General features: G+C 38.2%; 3 protein-coding genes across 3 annotated transcripts in view; 2 read left to right on the top strand and 1 right to left on the bottom strand.

Annotated features, from left to right (window-relative positions):
• Positions 1–16,024, bottom strand: part of LOC148339606 (galactose-specific lectin nattectin-like) — a 28,883-nt gene that overhangs the window by 4,419 nt on the left and 8,440 nt on the right. The window contains exons 3-5 of the mRNA XM_088291274.1: positions 5,676–5,819; positions 780–975; positions 551–690 (exon numbers count right to left, since the gene is read on the bottom strand). The gene's annotated coding sequence lies outside the window, so the exon portion shown is untranslated. The remainder of the gene's footprint in view (positions 1–550; positions 691–779; positions 976–5,675; positions 5,820–16,024) is intronic.
• Positions 2,525–4,542, top strand: LOC148339607 (galactose-specific lectin nattectin-like). Its single transcript, XM_088291270.1, has 7 exons — positions 2,525–2,656; positions 2,898–2,954; positions 3,038–3,059; positions 3,137–3,222; positions 3,342–3,476; positions 3,815–3,926; positions 4,085–4,542. The coding sequence occupies exons 1-7, from the start codon at positions 2,609–2,611 to the stop codon at positions 4,165–4,167; spliced, it is 543 nt and encodes a 180-aa protein (XP_088147396.1). The 5' UTR covers positions 2,525–2,608; the 3' UTR covers positions 4,168–4,542.
• Positions 8,667–10,086, top strand: LOC148339608 (galactose-specific lectin nattectin-like). Its single transcript, XM_088291271.1, has 6 exons — positions 8,667–8,808; positions 8,889–8,910; positions 9,021–9,106; positions 9,220–9,354; positions 9,594–9,705; positions 9,864–10,086. The coding sequence occupies exons 1-6, from the start codon at positions 8,743–8,745 to the stop codon at positions 9,944–9,946; spliced, it is 504 nt and encodes a 167-aa protein (XP_088147397.1). The 5' UTR covers positions 8,667–8,742; the 3' UTR covers positions 9,947–10,086.

Genomic DNA, 16,024 nt, shown 5'->3' on the forward strand with positions numbered 1-16,024 from the left:
CATTAATTCATCTTTAATTAATTTAATTGATATATTGAATTAAATGATTGTTTGTATTGCATTCCGATTCTGATTCTGAACATTTTGGATGTTGCTTCACCTCACATGTCCTCGTTCTTTTATTACATGGAGCAGAGGGGGCGGGTTCGATTCCCGATGCGGACAGAAAAACTCACACATTTCTTCTTTCTTTGCTTATTCAGCTTACTGGTTTTTGTTTTTTGGGGCTTTTGCTGTATAACCAGGAGACTATCATTTTTGACCAAAAAGATGTGCAGGTTTTGTGCACCGGGGCCAAAGCCAGTCCTGTCCTCGAATTCATAATCTGTGCTGGATAAAACAGGGAAGCCACGCACTGAGAGTGGAGGTACTTGTCTTCCAAAGTACTTTATTTCTGCTCTTATGACCTTCCACATTGTTGCACACCTGTCATTGGGGGTACTGCCACAATGACTTAGATGTCATGTCTTTGTTTATCGTAGTTGTTTGTTGCAGCAATAGTCGTGTAGCACATAGTGCCAGAGACAAATTCCTTGTGTGTTTTACCTACTTGGCCAATAAAGGTGATTCTGATAGGAACGTCATGTGATCTGCTGGTAACAGGCCACAGGATCGTTGTCATCTTCTGAACTGTGAGCACACCTATTCCTTTGACGAGGACGCCACCTGCTGGTCGTTGAGTGAACAAGCCTGCAATTTTTTAAAAGGACAATTTATTGACGTTAACGTTGGCACTTAAAAATAAATTTGCATGTAAAAATGACATCGGTAATACAAACCAAGGGAAAGACTCCAAATTGGCACGCCCCCTTTTGGAGCTCAGCTTGTTATATTTTCCGGTCTCAGTTGTCTATGTTATAGCAGGGAGACAAGCGTGGTAATATTGTTTGCTCGCTTTGTCAGTTCTGTTGTCTAAAACGAAGACCGAGCGCCACCAAAATGCAAATGAACATTCCTACTTTTGTCCATTTGAACCTGTGAAAGTAAAAAAAAAAAAAAGCATCATTTTTTTCATTAAAACATTTTGTTTATTATTATTGTTTTTTTCCGACTTTATTTTCCTATTTACGGTTTTCCATAATTAATAGATTTTGCATGTTTAGAAGCCTTATTTGTGGAAATTTTCAGGTTTTAAATATATTTTTCAATATATTATTATTAGTATTACTTTTGTTAATCATTGAGACACTCAGAGTGTCAATGTAGTCCAGCTGCAGCCACAAATGGGCGTTCCCGTTCAAAAACGGGAACGCCCCCTCACACCAAGAGCCATGTCCGGTATCGCCTATGGTGTTAGATTCATGCCACAATTACGTAAGCGTTACGTCAAATACCTCAAACACAAAGAGTCGGTAGGAGGTGCATTGTTCTACCTTCTGTTATTCATGCTTTGTTACAGCTCTATCTGTTGTGAAATAAAATTGTATTGTATTGTATTGTATTAAAAAAGCCACGCAGGAAAATTTTCTAACTGCTATCATTACGGGAGGATCTTCTGCATTGGAACATACTGTTCTTATTTTTTTTAGTAATAATTCAAAAACATTTTTTTTCAAATATCATTGATTGTCTTAACGTTATTGTCCCTTTTGTGCTTCTATAAACGTTTTTCTGTTTGTTTTATTTATTGATGTATTTTTAATTATCAAAAATCACCTCACTGATTTGATTCTCTGATTATTTTTTTGGGATGATTTTTTTTTTTTTTTTTTTATTGAAAAAAAAAAAAAAGAAAATGCAAAATAATGATCTGAGACACCAACATGCGCAACTGACAACGTTGTTGTGCCCCCTCCTCTTTTACCAGTTTGTGATGTGAATGAAAAATGATTTGTGGCGGCTTGTGGGTTTGAGGTTATATGGAAAAGAACTCCAGAGGTTATTCAACTAATTCTGACAAGAAAGGGAGCGCAAGAAAGGCGGGCATGACGGTGAGAGGGAGACGACAGTTGTTTGAGTTGTCGTGGCAGAGGTTGTTGAAGAATAAAAGCAAGAGCAAGCAGCACTACACATGAAGTCAGCCACAACTGCGCTGACAGGGCTGATGACATTCTTAAGTGAATGCGGTCACTGGCAGCAACTCATTTTGTTTCAAGGCAAGTTTCTCAGGGGTTGCTTGCAATTTTTTGTTAATTGGTTAATCGTTTGGGTGTGAAATTGGAGAGGGGCCATGTTAGTTTGCGCGTCAGTAAAAGAGTGAAGTCACCAGCTCAAACTGGCTCTTGAGCACAATGGCGATTGTAGTTATTTCTCCATCATTTCATCGACGTTGTGTGTTTTCATCATTTGGGTATTGTTTATAAGAGCCACTAATGGTTCAGCGGTTCGTCCATCTGACGATGTGGATTCAGATGTCTCGGTACGTTCCATGTGGTTGACGCAGGGTGGCCAAAGTTTTGATTTTGGCCGATGTCAGCCGGGATGGGCTGCAGCTCCCCCTGAACCAGAACAGGATCAGCGATTTCGATAATGCATGGACAGATATTAGTTCCCACAGTTGATTGAGCAAATTTGGTTTATTGTACGAGAAGTGATGAGCTAAGTTACCCAACGTAAACTGAACTTGTCTGACGTGTCATGTGACAGCCTACGGGACTGTAAGTATAAAATGTCGGCCCGTGGCCATCAATCACATCCGAGCGTCAAGACTGCAAAGGTAATTTACTCCATTTATCATCCTACTTTTTTTCCATTTTTATATGTATTATTTTAATTCTAACAATGAATTAACTCATTCACTACCAGGCGAGTAAAAAAACAAATAAAATGGATCTTTGACGTCTTTTGCCGTCAATGGTAGTGAATGAGTTAAACCTGATATTTAACCACACAAATCCAAACTAGTAGAAAGAGAATATTATAAAAATATTTTAAAAATTATTTGAATAATCAAACAGATGGCTTGTCTTCACCTGTTGGTCGTCCTTTGTGGATTTATTGCCCTAACGCAAGCTGTAAGTCAAAATAAGACTCGACTCTTTTTGATTTTGTGTTTCGCCCTATGAACTGAACGCTGTGCTCTTCGTCCTCCTTACAGAGGTTGAGTGACAAAATAGACGGTGAGTACGTGTGATGATATGCGACACATATTGAACATTGCAACAGAATAATTGGATGCCCAACAATTGTGTCGCAGAACATAACTGTCCAAAAGGCTGGACTCAATTGGACGAGTACTGTTACATCTTCGAACATTATCCCAGGACCTTCCAAGATGCAGAGGTACGGAAGTGTTTGTAGTTGACTACGATGAGAATGCCTTTCAACGTCTACATTCATTATGCTAATAGAATTGTTGATATGATTTTCTTATCTTTGGTCCCGCCCCCCGCCCCCATCAGAGGGTCTGCCAAACCCTGGGCGGAAATCTGGTCTCGATCAACAGTCGCTTAGAACATGCATTAGTTGTTGAGCTGATTCGGGAGGGGGCCGATGGGGTCGTAGACACCTGGATTGGACTCCATGATACAATTGAGGTGAGAAGCTGACCCCGACAAAAGTTCTCATTCAATCCAGTCACTTGCCACGTCAAGAATGAAGGCGTGTTCCAGACTCACATGACCTTATCGTAAAGGAAAGGAGTGTTTAGTTGTGATGTCATCATTCATTGGAACCTGGTGCCCTGGAATTTGTTCAGTAGCGCCATCTAGTGGTCGACACCAGTTAATTATTTACAGCAAAGCCTGAAATTGATGTCATGTGTCGATGTCTATTCAGAAATCATAACACGCTCAATTATTGCCGAACATTTGTCTCGTGTGCTGGCTCAGTCCTCAGGTGTGATTCGTGACTAAAATGTGACTTTGTCTTACAGGAGGGCGACTTCGTATGGACCGATGGCGAAGTCGTGAATTTCAGAAACTTTGGCGCAACCCAGCCTGACAACAACGGTGGAAATGAGAACTGTGTCGAGATTGAAGAAGATGGTTCGTACGCTTCAGAATATTTCGGAAGGGGAATAGCGTAGATAAAATGTCTTTTGGCGTTTCATGAACGTATACTGATGATTATTTACCACAAGCGCACGTGTTACATTTTTCGTGAAAGCGGCACACTTAACCCTACTTTGTATGTTTTCTCGCAGACTCGCTGTGGGATGACGATGAGTGCACTGAGGAAAACCCATTTGTTTGCATCAGAGCTGTGGACAAAAAAGATTGCCATTAATCGGCAGTTTTTCCATCATATCGTCTGTCATAGCTTTTCTGAATCTTGCTATCTTTAAGACAATATTTGTGGTAATCTTCACTGTTCATGACACTTGACAGGATCATTCAACTGCTAGTGATTGCCATCAGTTCATCTTATTTCGTTGGGTAGACTTTCTTTTCAATAAACTGACTTTTTTTTTCTGAGCATGACAATACGTTTGAGCGCTATTCCACCACCCTCGCACCAATTCTAACATGTGTTGTGGAATGGTAGTCAAACAACAAAAAGCTAATTTTGCCTTTTGCATGAAAAGGACTGTAAAATGTTGCTGTACATTAATACACAGGATAGCTGAAATCCTTATTACATTTATTTTTATATCATTTAATCTTTATCAGCAATTGATCATCCACATTTACGTTATGGTCAGTAAAGTGTAATTTTTTATTTTTTTTATTTTTATCCTATTTTTATGACAGACACACGTGCATTATCTTTCATATACTTTGTGCTTGCAATTTTTTTCATTGTGTCAAAATACATTCACAATTTGTTTAAAAAGTGGTTTCATATATGTTTAGTGATCACACTCATATACATATACACACACACACACACACATATATATATATATATATATACACACACATATATATATATACATATATATACATATATATATATACACATATATATACACATATATATATACACATGTATATACACACATATATATATACATATATATACATATATATATATACACATATATATACACATATATATATACACATGTATATACACACATATATATATATATATATATATATATATATATACACATATATATATATACACACATATACATATATATATATATATATATATATATGTATATATATATACACACACGTACGTATATATATATATATATATATATATATATATATATAGTATGCAAGTACAAATAAACAAAGGAACAGCAACAAGAGTTTACAGAAATAATTGACACAACAAGAACGTTTGTTTAATGATAGCTGATTTTTTTTCTTTAAATGGTTTGGTGTGAAATTGGGCAAAGGAAAAAAGTATTTAAAGCCACCAGGCCAAGGAAGCTCTTAAGTACAATTAACATTCTAGAATTATTTCAACAGTCATTATGTTACATATTTTTCTTCATTTCTATTTGTTATTTATTTATTTATTTATTACATCCACCGATGGTGTAGTGCAGGAATGGGCCACTTAAATGATGGAGGGGCTTTTTTTTAAAAAAATTTTATTGGGGGACCACATAGGACCACAATGTATGACAAAAATGCCATTTTAAGTTTGGACAAAATAAGTGCCAGCCCACGAATAGCAAATATCTGTATAATTGATGCCCAATGAAATGCATTGGAAAATTTTGACTTTTTTTTCCCCGTAAAGCACAAAAACTTGGCTCTTAATATATTTCAGTTTTATACCACATAGATAATCAAGGGGGCTACTCAGAGTCCCTGGTGAAGTGGTTCACTTACCCGACTTCCATGCAGGCCACGTGGTTTCACGTCCCTCACATTGACTGTGCGAATGTGTTAATGGTAATTGTGGTGGTGTTCTTGAATGTGGACTAATCCAGCGTTGAGTCATGCAGCTGGGATCGGCTCCACATCCCCATGACCCTGAAGGGGATAAGTGGTATTGAAAAATGGGTTGATGGATATTTTAGCTAGTTAATTACACAAATATGTTGTTTTTTTTTTTTGTCTGATGAGGCATGAGCCAACGTAAACAGACTGAACTTGTCTGACGTGTCTTGTGATATAATGGGTCCAAAATTCCAAGACACAATTAAGAAGCGTAATTCCTGATGGTGTTGGATGTGATACAAATCTCCAAATTATTGGCTCTCTTAACAAATTCTAAAGTTCAACCACCATAAAAAAATAATAAAAACAAATCGTACATCCTAATTCGACCAATAAAGACTACTACAGTGAAACTGATAAGAAAGACATGCACCCAGACGCCACCACTAACAATAAATTATCACTTTTTTATTCTTACAAAACGGCTACTGTTGGCCGTAACCGACGACAACTACCAGGCAACTCGCTCCGTCATCAGCACCACGGATCACTCTCTCGCTCTCCCTCTCTCTTCTCTCTCACTTTCTTGAACAACCCTCCAGTCCAGTGAGTCGCGTGATGCATTCATAAAAATCGGAAACAACACAACTCAGCAAAACACAAACGTCAACACAAGAATAGATGATCCAATTTGTTAGAGTACATTCAAATCCCAATTCTGAAGTTGGGATATCGTGAAAATCTTCCACAAGGGGTGCCCACTGCGTCGATGGCGATCGACCACGAGCACCTACAAAGGCGCTAACTATAGCAAATGTAGCAGTTTCCATTTGTCTACTCTAAATCGAATAATAAAGTATAAAAATGATATGGGAACATGTAAGATAAGTATTTAAATATAGAGTGAGAGGAAGATTTATATTTTGCGGTGGGCTCCGTGGCGGAGCGTCTAGCACTGGCTGAAGAGCAGGTGGAAGGGGGAAAGCGGGCGATGCGCTAAGCGGCTAAGCCTTAGCCGCTCAGGCATGCTCTCGCAGCCTCCCCGTTGGAGGCAAATGACCCGCGGGACGAAGGAGCCGTCCATCACAACCGGCTGCCGCAGATCGAGCAAACATTTCGTCAAGTACCCGCCCAACGTGCCTAATGTTCATGGGGAGGTGTGCACAAGGCTCACTATCTAACCTTGGCTCATTCCATTCAGGGCAAGTCATCAGTAACGTAAGGACAGAAAATGTGCCCCAGTTGTATTGTGCAATATGATTTCATGCAGTTGTGCAAGGTACATCAATATATACATAGCTATAAAGAATTCAAATTCCATTTTCAAATAAATATATAAATAATGTAGGTGGATCACAAGGACTTGGTTATTTTACAAGTACCTCGCATGCTGAAAAAGAGTGGGCACCCTAGCTGATGCAAAACAGAAAGAAAAATTCAATCCAATGACACATTGAAAATCATTTTCAACCTATATTCAATTGCCTACACTACAAAGACAAGATATTTAATAGACAAAGAGGAGGATGAGACTGCTGCATTGAATTAAACATGTTGAAGTCTTACTTATAACCGGAGCTGCTAAATCCAGGTCCAGAAAGTAAAAAGGCTTGCCGCTTTTTTTTTTTTTTTTTTTGAAAATTGGGGAAAGGTTGAAATAAATAAATAATGTCAGAAATAATTTTTAAAAACTGTTTTATTCAATTGACAAAAACTGGAGTTGTCTGTACTGGCATTTGAACTCTTATTGAGGTGCAGGTGTAAAATGATCAGAAATATGTTGTCTTGCGTACTCTACTCATTACTACGTTAAGCAGATTTTCACCTATTGCAGATCGTGCCCAGGCGAAAAGCGGGGGCTCACTGTAACACAAATGCACAGGTCGACTACTTGTCCAAGTCAAAGTCCGTCGGTACTAAAGGGTCAAAAATGCTCACGACTGGATTGATAGACTCAAGGAGCGCATGTGAGTAATATGCAACTTCAGGGTCACCAATACACACTGTATGAACCTGCACTGCCAATTACATACTTGCATTAAAGAAAGCATTTACACCTACTGGCTCACCATCTTCCAAGACAAGTTTGTCAAAGATGTTTGAAATTTTTGGTTTAAGATCATGTTTGGGCGTGAAATTGGAAACGAACCAAATATTTTTGTAGCTTTATATTTCGTCACACTTTACGTTGTATGATTTCTTTTTTTTTATTATTATGTATTGCTTTAAAAGCCACTGACGCAGTCACAGGTGTACTTTTTTCCCAATGTTAGCAGGGATAGACTCCAGCATGACCCTAAAGAGTATCGACGAGATAGCAAATGGCTAAAACATTTTCCCAAGTTGACTGAGCAATTATTGTTCCTATAAGTGATGGGCTGAATTAAACGTAATGAACTTGTCTGACGTGTTATGTGACATCGGGGACGACATTCCAAGACTGTCAACCAAAAGTATAAAATGTTTGCTGCTGGCCATCCTTGGCATTCAAGCAAAAAGACTGCAAAGGTAACATTACTCAATTTTACTTTTCTCTCCACTCACGTACATACATGCATCTACCTATCTACGCATATCTATCGCTCGATATGTATTGTTTATGTGTTTTAATTTGTGTTCTAATTTATATGACACCATATGGGAAAGCGCTTTGTTATAGCTGTTGTGAAATGCGCTATATAAATGAAGTTGTGTATATATATATATATATATATGCAATATATATATATTTCTTTTTCTTTTTTAAAATATTATATTTTTAAATATATATTTATTATATATATTTAAATATTATATATTTTTAGATATATATTTTTTTTTCTTGTTTTATTTGTTTTTTTAATTCTTACACATGGTCAATTGTAAAACCTGATTTTTAACCATATATATATATATATATGTTTTTTTTTATTATTGTTTTAATTAATTTATTTATTTTAATGCTTACGCATGGTCAGTTGTGAAACCTGATTTTTAACCTCACAACCCCAAAACAGTAATTAAAAGGCATTCTCTCATGTCACAGATGGCTCGTCTTCACCTGTTGGTCGTCCTTTGTGGGATCATTGCACTGACCCAAGCTGTAAGTCAAAAGTATGACTGCACAATTCATCTTCATGTTTTGTTCCCTGACCATTGTGCTCTTCTTCTTTGTGGTCACAGAGGTCCTCCGCCCCAAAACAGGGTAAGCAGCTGTGATCATATCCTACTCATATTTAATATTACATTTACTATAAATGCTGCTCCTGCTTTTAAAATGACGACTACATTTGATGCCCAACAATTGTGTTGCAGACAATCATTGTCCTAAAGGCTGGACTCAGTTGGACAAGTACTGTTACATCTTTGAACATTATCCCAGGACCTTTCCAGATGCAGAGGTATGGAAGAATTTCGCACTTAAATGCTATTACCATTCCTGACGTCTACATTCAATATATAAGAAAGTGCAACAGTTGAAATTGCTTTGCTTATCTTTTTTTCCCCCCATCAGAGCGTCTGCAACATCCTGGGTGGAAATCTGGTCTCGATCAACAGTGCCAAAGAAAATGCACTCGTTGTTGAGCTGATTCGAGAGGGCGCTGGTGCTGTCGTAGACACCTGGATTGGACTCCATGATGCAATTCTGGTACGGCAAAAGTTCTGATTCAATCCAGTCACTAGATGTGTTCCAGACTCTAATAGCATCGAGTGTTGAGTTGTGATTTCATCATAGCAGTTTTAGGACTTGATGGGAACCTGGTACCCTGGAACACCTGTTAATTATTTACAGCAAAGTCCGAAACCGATGTCATGCCTCAAGTGTTCCACGCTGCTGGCTCAGTCCTCAGGTGTGATTCGTGACTAAAATGTGACTTTGTCTTACAGGAGGGCGACTTCGTATGGACCGATGGCGAAGTCGTGAATTTCAGAAACTTTGGCGCAACCCAGCCTGACAACGACGGTGGAAATGAAAACTGTGTCGAGATTGAAGCAGATGGTTCGTACGCTTCAGAATATTTCGGAAGGGGAATAGCGTAGATAAAATGTCTTTCGGCATTTCATGAACGTATACTGATGATTATTTACCACAAGCGCACGTGTTACATTTTTCGTGAAAGCGGCACACTTAACCCTACTTTGTATGTTTTCTCGCAGACTCGCTGTGGGATGACGATGAGTGCACCGAGGAAAACCCATTTGTTTGCATCAGAGCTGTGGACAAAAAAGATTGCCATTAATCCGCAGTTTTACCATCATGTCGTCTGTCATAGCTTTTCTGTATCATGCTATCTTTAAGACAATATCTTTGGCATCCTTCACTGTTCATGATGGGATCATTAAGTCCTCTTTTCAATAAACTAAATTCTTCTGAGCATAACATGTTTCAGTGTTATTTTTTTTTCCCACAATGTAAATTGCTGCACTTTGGTTGATTGTAAAATATTTATCATACAGCATAGTTTAAACCCTTATTATTGCCATTATTATAATCACTATATCTTTACTGGATATTAAACATCATCATGGAGGGGTTCTTTACTTGTGAAATTAGCACAGTATTTTTGGTACATTTTATGCTTGCAGATTTTTGTGTGAGCCAATATATTAACGGTGTGTTTAAAAAGTCAGTTTTTTTTTTAAGTTTAAATATGTTCAAAACATGTTGAAATTCTTTAAATTTCCCCCCACAAAATCATTTTTTTTTCATGAACAACAAAAAAAAAATAAATAAATCAGAAGTATTCATTATACTTTTACGCAAAAGAAAAAACAGTGGGAGGGAAATTTTTAGAAAAATTAACTCCCAAATAACTAAAAAAAAATAAATAAATCGCAAGCACATCAATACAAGTCAAACCTGTGTTGTCAAACCATGCTGACAGGACTAATTGCATACATTACAGGAACAATTCCCTGTCAGTTGCTTACGTCGATCCAAAACAAGTTAGTCCATGATGCTTGAAATTGTTGTTGCACATGTTGTACAAACTAGAATCAATGTGACAAAATTGCGCAAACGGAAAACAAGCTGAACGTCCTCAGGCACTCCTGGAGCTTTTCAATCCTTCCTTCAAGATGAACGTGAGGACCACAATGTCGATTCTGCAGCATACACAAACACATTGAGTGGTATTGAAAATATTAAAGACTAATTATCATACGCTCGAGTCGCAAAATTAAATATCATGCCATGGAGTAATTGATTTAATTTAGTCAGACATGCCTGTGGTTACCGTGTCTGTGTGAGAGCGTGTTTGAGCTGATACGATTTTATTGATATAAGACGTACAGCGGCCGTCAGCAATAATAATTAGAATACATTCCGTATACAATGTGATACAGCGAGTTTGTGTGTATGTGAGAAAGCGAGAGAAAAAAAAGCGGCGGAAAATAAAGTCATCTAGCCTGACTGACCCACAGTAATGTGAACACCTTGAAAGTTTTTTTTTTTTTGCATCATATAATGAAACCTTCTACATGCAGTGGTGTTTTTATCTCCTAATCTCCTAAAATAATATTTTAAAATGTTAAAAATATAAAATAAGAAATTCCGATAATAATAAATAAATCCACGCATCAAGCGCATTTTCAGTGAAAAGTTGTGAAACTGGGAGCCTGTAGAACATGTGTGATTCCAGCTTTTCAAATGAGTTTATGGCTCAACAGTGCTCCTCCTCATGCAGACGCTATAAATAGATGGGTGCAATCCAGGTGCCGACAGGTAATGTGCGTCATTGCCGAGATGACTTGGGGACTTTTGTTCACTAAACTTGTTATTAGCTAATTAGTTCATCTTGTTTCGCTGAAGAACTAAACAAGTGCAAACCAGTTTAGTCCCTTGTGGATCATTTTATTGAAAACTACACAAAGTGTACAATTATGCCTACGCACCACACATTATCCACTTTGCAAATGTATTTAAAATTATTTAAAAAAAAAAAAAAAGGAATAAATGCTGCTGGAGGTGCCAAGAATGAAACGCCGCCTCATGGGGGATTGCGCTTTTTTTTGTTGGTGGTCCATCGCTATGGGATGACCTCCCGTTGAATGTTAGGCACGCCCCTCCTTTCTGTGCATTTTTAAAACTTTAAAACACATTTTTATTATTTGGCTTTTGGCTCAACATGAGACTGCCGCTGTTCTTCGGGTATCTACTGCAAATATGTATTCTGTTTTTTTGTTTTTTTTTTAACTACAATGGCCGAAGGAGGGAAAAGTGTGGATTTAATTGTAGATACACTTGCGAGGCCATTTTCAAGAATTTATTCAAATCGGACAAAGTAGGACTTCACTGAAGGCCTACGTGTGAACTGCATGGAAGCAACAGAAGCAACGACAGCAACGCTCTTCAAATCAAAGCAGGACTTTTGTAAATTTGTACACACATACGGCAGCATCCACCCACGAAGCTTTTTCTGGGGTTGCCGACTAGAGCGCGCAATGCACTTTGAGGTCTGGCAACGTCGCACAAAAATCAGCTCTGCTATCAGAATTGGAATCATCTTAATTGTCAAGTATGTAAAACGCACAAAGAATCGAATTTGCTCCGGGTCGTATGAGAGCCACAAGTACTGCAGTAACAAGCAACGACATCATGACACATAAGCATCGTGCTATGTTACCGGCCAGTGACAGCTGTGCAAACTATGCTGAGAGTCATCAGGTGCGTTAATTACAAAACTATGACGGCCGTGTAAGTGATGTAGATCATTCAAAGCAGGGGTGTCAAGATCCAGTCCTGGAGGCCCGCTTTCCCGCATTCCTTCAATGTCTCCCGGCCGCAAACCACCTGATTCAAATGATCGGCTCATTAGCAAGCTCTGAAGAAGCCTGAAAAGTATCCGCTTTATTTGAATCAGGTGTGTGGCAGGAAGGAGAGATGGAAGAAATGCAGGATACCGGCCCTCGAGGACTGCAGTTTGCCACCCCTGATTTAAAGTGATCAGTAGTGCAACAATTATGCCTTTGTTGTAATGTTCAAAGTGTTCATGGTTGTTTAAAGAGATGATTTGTCACTGAAAGGAATATACAGGTTTTGCAGCAACATACACAAACACTCACCTGTGCAGTCAAACAATACTTTAGAGCTAATTACATACTTAAATTGAAGAAGGCATTCACTACCCGTCACTTACTTTGTTCCAAACAAGATGATTGAACCTCACGGTTCAGGTGGGGGTTTTTTTTAGGTGGGAAATTGCACATCATGAAATACTGAACCCACCAGCCCAAATAGTTCCTCACTGATTGTTACATATTTTCTATTAACATTTGGATAGTTTTAACAGCCACTGATGGATGCTGCTGTTGTTCACTGTGGCAAATTGTCTGCTTTAATGGGAATATCTGTCTAGAATCTACTAAACAATGTGTGTCAGGGAAAATGTCACAAAAGACATGAAGCTCCGAACCAGTTTCCTCGCAAATAATCTCTGGGGAGTCTAATGCACTTTCCCAGCTTTCTCTGCCCGACCTTCATGCACTCCTAAAAGGGCCATTATGTTTTGTTTGAAACAATATTGAAGTATATATGGATTTTTAAAAAAAATACATTCAATTGTTTAAAACAAAAAAAAATAGAAGTCGTGACAATTTGTTATCGACAGGAGAGTGGCTGTGACGTTTGAAAGGAATACATGCAGTGATTGACTGGCTGTTGTAACAGCAAAATGCCAACAGAGGGCGCCCTTATAAAGAGGGAAGAATAACATTCCACTCACGCGCCATTTCGCTGCTATTTTTTCACCGTGGCATAGTCTAATTTATTAATCAGGACAAAACACGAAACGCACACAGAAAGGTCAATGGCAATGACTTTCAAAGTTTTAGATGCAGTCAGTCCTCCTCTGAATGTGAGGACACTTTGCTTGTAATGCCCCGTGTCAAACACCCCATAGTGACTTCCACCATAATACAGTCTCCAATCTGTCGAGAAGGGTCATCAATCTGATTTTTGGGTGAGCCCACAAAACTAATTTATGGTGCTTGTCTTGAGAGGCACCTAGTTTTCCGACAATTGAGCATCAAAACCCGCTGTTGTAATCCGATGACGAGTTTCCCTCCTCAGAGCAAGCCCCGCCCAAAATGTTCGAAACTGCCAAGGTTCAAAACCTCGCCATGTGGCTTGTCCTAATACAACGACGACAAATTGGTTTGCCAACTGATTGCAAGTGGAAATACTTATCGCCGTATTCTGAATATGACCTGATTCATAATACCATCCATCTGACATGTCGTTTACTAAGGCACTCTATTTTCAGCTCTCATCATTCAGTGGACCCTCGACTACATTTGCAACAACTTTAACACTGTCCTTTGTCTATGTCTCATCAGATCACACAGCCCAACACTGGCACAGGAAGGAGTCCCAGCTGCCTCGCGACCAGCGTTCGCCTCCGATTGTCAACATGCATCCTTGATGAACATATTCAATTTGATCTCTTGTTGAAAACAAAATCAAGGAGTAAAAACGGTACCGATTTTTATGCATTAGAGCAGGGGTGGGCAAACCTTTTGACTGGCGGGCCACAATGGGTTCTAAAATTTGACAATGGGGCCAGGAGCAGATGGATGGAGTGTTTTGGTAACCTCACCTCATCGGAGGAAAAAAATACATTTTTTAAATGAAAGTCAACAAAATCATTACAACAATATATATGTCTTTGAAAAAAAAAAACACAGTTTTTGGAAAATAAAACTAACAAGGTTTATTCATTTCATTTTTTTCAAGTTCGGCGGGCCGGATTAAAACGTTTAATGGGCCGCATGTGGCCCCCGTGCCGTAGTTTGCCCACACCAGCTCTACAGATAGTCCAGACAAGGACGTATTTTGCATGCAAAGGTATAAGGTATGTACAAAATGTTAAGTTAGTTAATAAAACTAAATTGCTTTCCACCTTTTTCCTGCACTCTAAATACAGAGTCATACATACAGTCTGAAGTTGTGTTTTGGATTTATCGTCTTACACAATCAAGAGAGGCTGGGCGTGTTTCACAGTCTGTTGTCAGTGAAATGAGCTTCCTGTGGTGTAATTCACGGTATTACATGTGTTGAACCACTAAAGGGCAGACTATGCCTGTGAATCCAATTCTAGTGCAGGAAGTACACATGAAAAGGGGAAAAAAATAAAATAAAAACTGTTGTTGCAGGCGGTTAATAGAGGCGGCTCCATGGTAACGCAAAAGGGAATAGTGGTCTTTGTTTTTAGAAGAATCCAATATAATACGTATTGGTACTTGACCCGGTTCGGGACCAATTCTTTGAAACACCATAATTAAGTCAACTCTTTTTGGATTGGATTGTTTATTAAACAAGTTAAAAAGATGCAAATGTCTAAATTCGAGTATGGTTTCCTTGTTTAAAGAAACAATGCAGCTTGCCAAAGAACCTCTCTAACCTTTAAAAAACAATTTCAATGGAATCCTCAAATTAGGAACTCAAGTATACTCACTATAGTATTAGACATTGTAAAATTAGTAGTATTTTAACAATGTTGTATATAAAATATGTATACAATTGTTTTTTTTACGATTATGCCAATTTTGTAATCGTATTTGAATTTGGATTAATTGCACAGCCCTACATGTGAGGATGAATTTTTAACAGTATTTTAGCGCTTAAAAAAACCCAGAAATCTCCAGCAATTTTATGCTGTTAAAATTACAGTAATCGATGTATATGTATGTACAGTCATCGACTGTTATTCTTGACTAATTTATCTGGGATTTTACATGGGTGAATACTTAACCGTATTTTACAGTTATAAAAAAAGTAAGATACTGTTGTAAATTTACCGTGAATTTAAAGAAAGTCAGTATATGCTTTTTTTTGTCACCTTATGTTGCAAAAGTGGAGTGGCTGCTTTGTGGTCCTCATAAATCCAAGTGGGACTTGTCACCCTCACCCTCAGGGTCCGTGGTTTTGTCAATTATAATCTAGAGCAGGCGTAGGCAAACTGTGGCCCGGGGGCCACATGCGGCCCGTTAAACGTTTTAATTCGGCCCGCCGAAGTTGAAAAAAATGAAATGAATAAACCTTAATGTTTTATTTTCTAAATACCGCGGGTGTGTCAAAGACATATATTTTGTGAAAATGCTTTTGTTCACATTCATTTAAAATTAAATGTATTTTTTTTTTCTCCGATGAGGTGAGGTTACCAAAATACTCCATCCATCTGTGTGTACTTGCTTGTGTCCTTGGCTGTGTGCATCTTGGACGATCACGTATATTACCTAATAAATGAAACAAGTCGTGATGATCATGATGAGCTTAGGGACAACTTAATTATTGACTGTTACACCTGTATGTACAGTCT

This window comes from Idiotropiscis lumnitzeri, chromosome 3 (assembly GCF_059441095.1).
Source record: "Idiotropiscis lumnitzeri isolate Australia: NSW breed Sydney's pygmy pipehorse chromosome 3, RoL_Ilum_1.0, whole genome shotgun sequence".
Lineage (NCBI taxonomy): Eukaryota > Metazoa > Chordata > Actinopteri > Syngnathiformes > Syngnathidae > Idiotropiscis > Idiotropiscis lumnitzeri.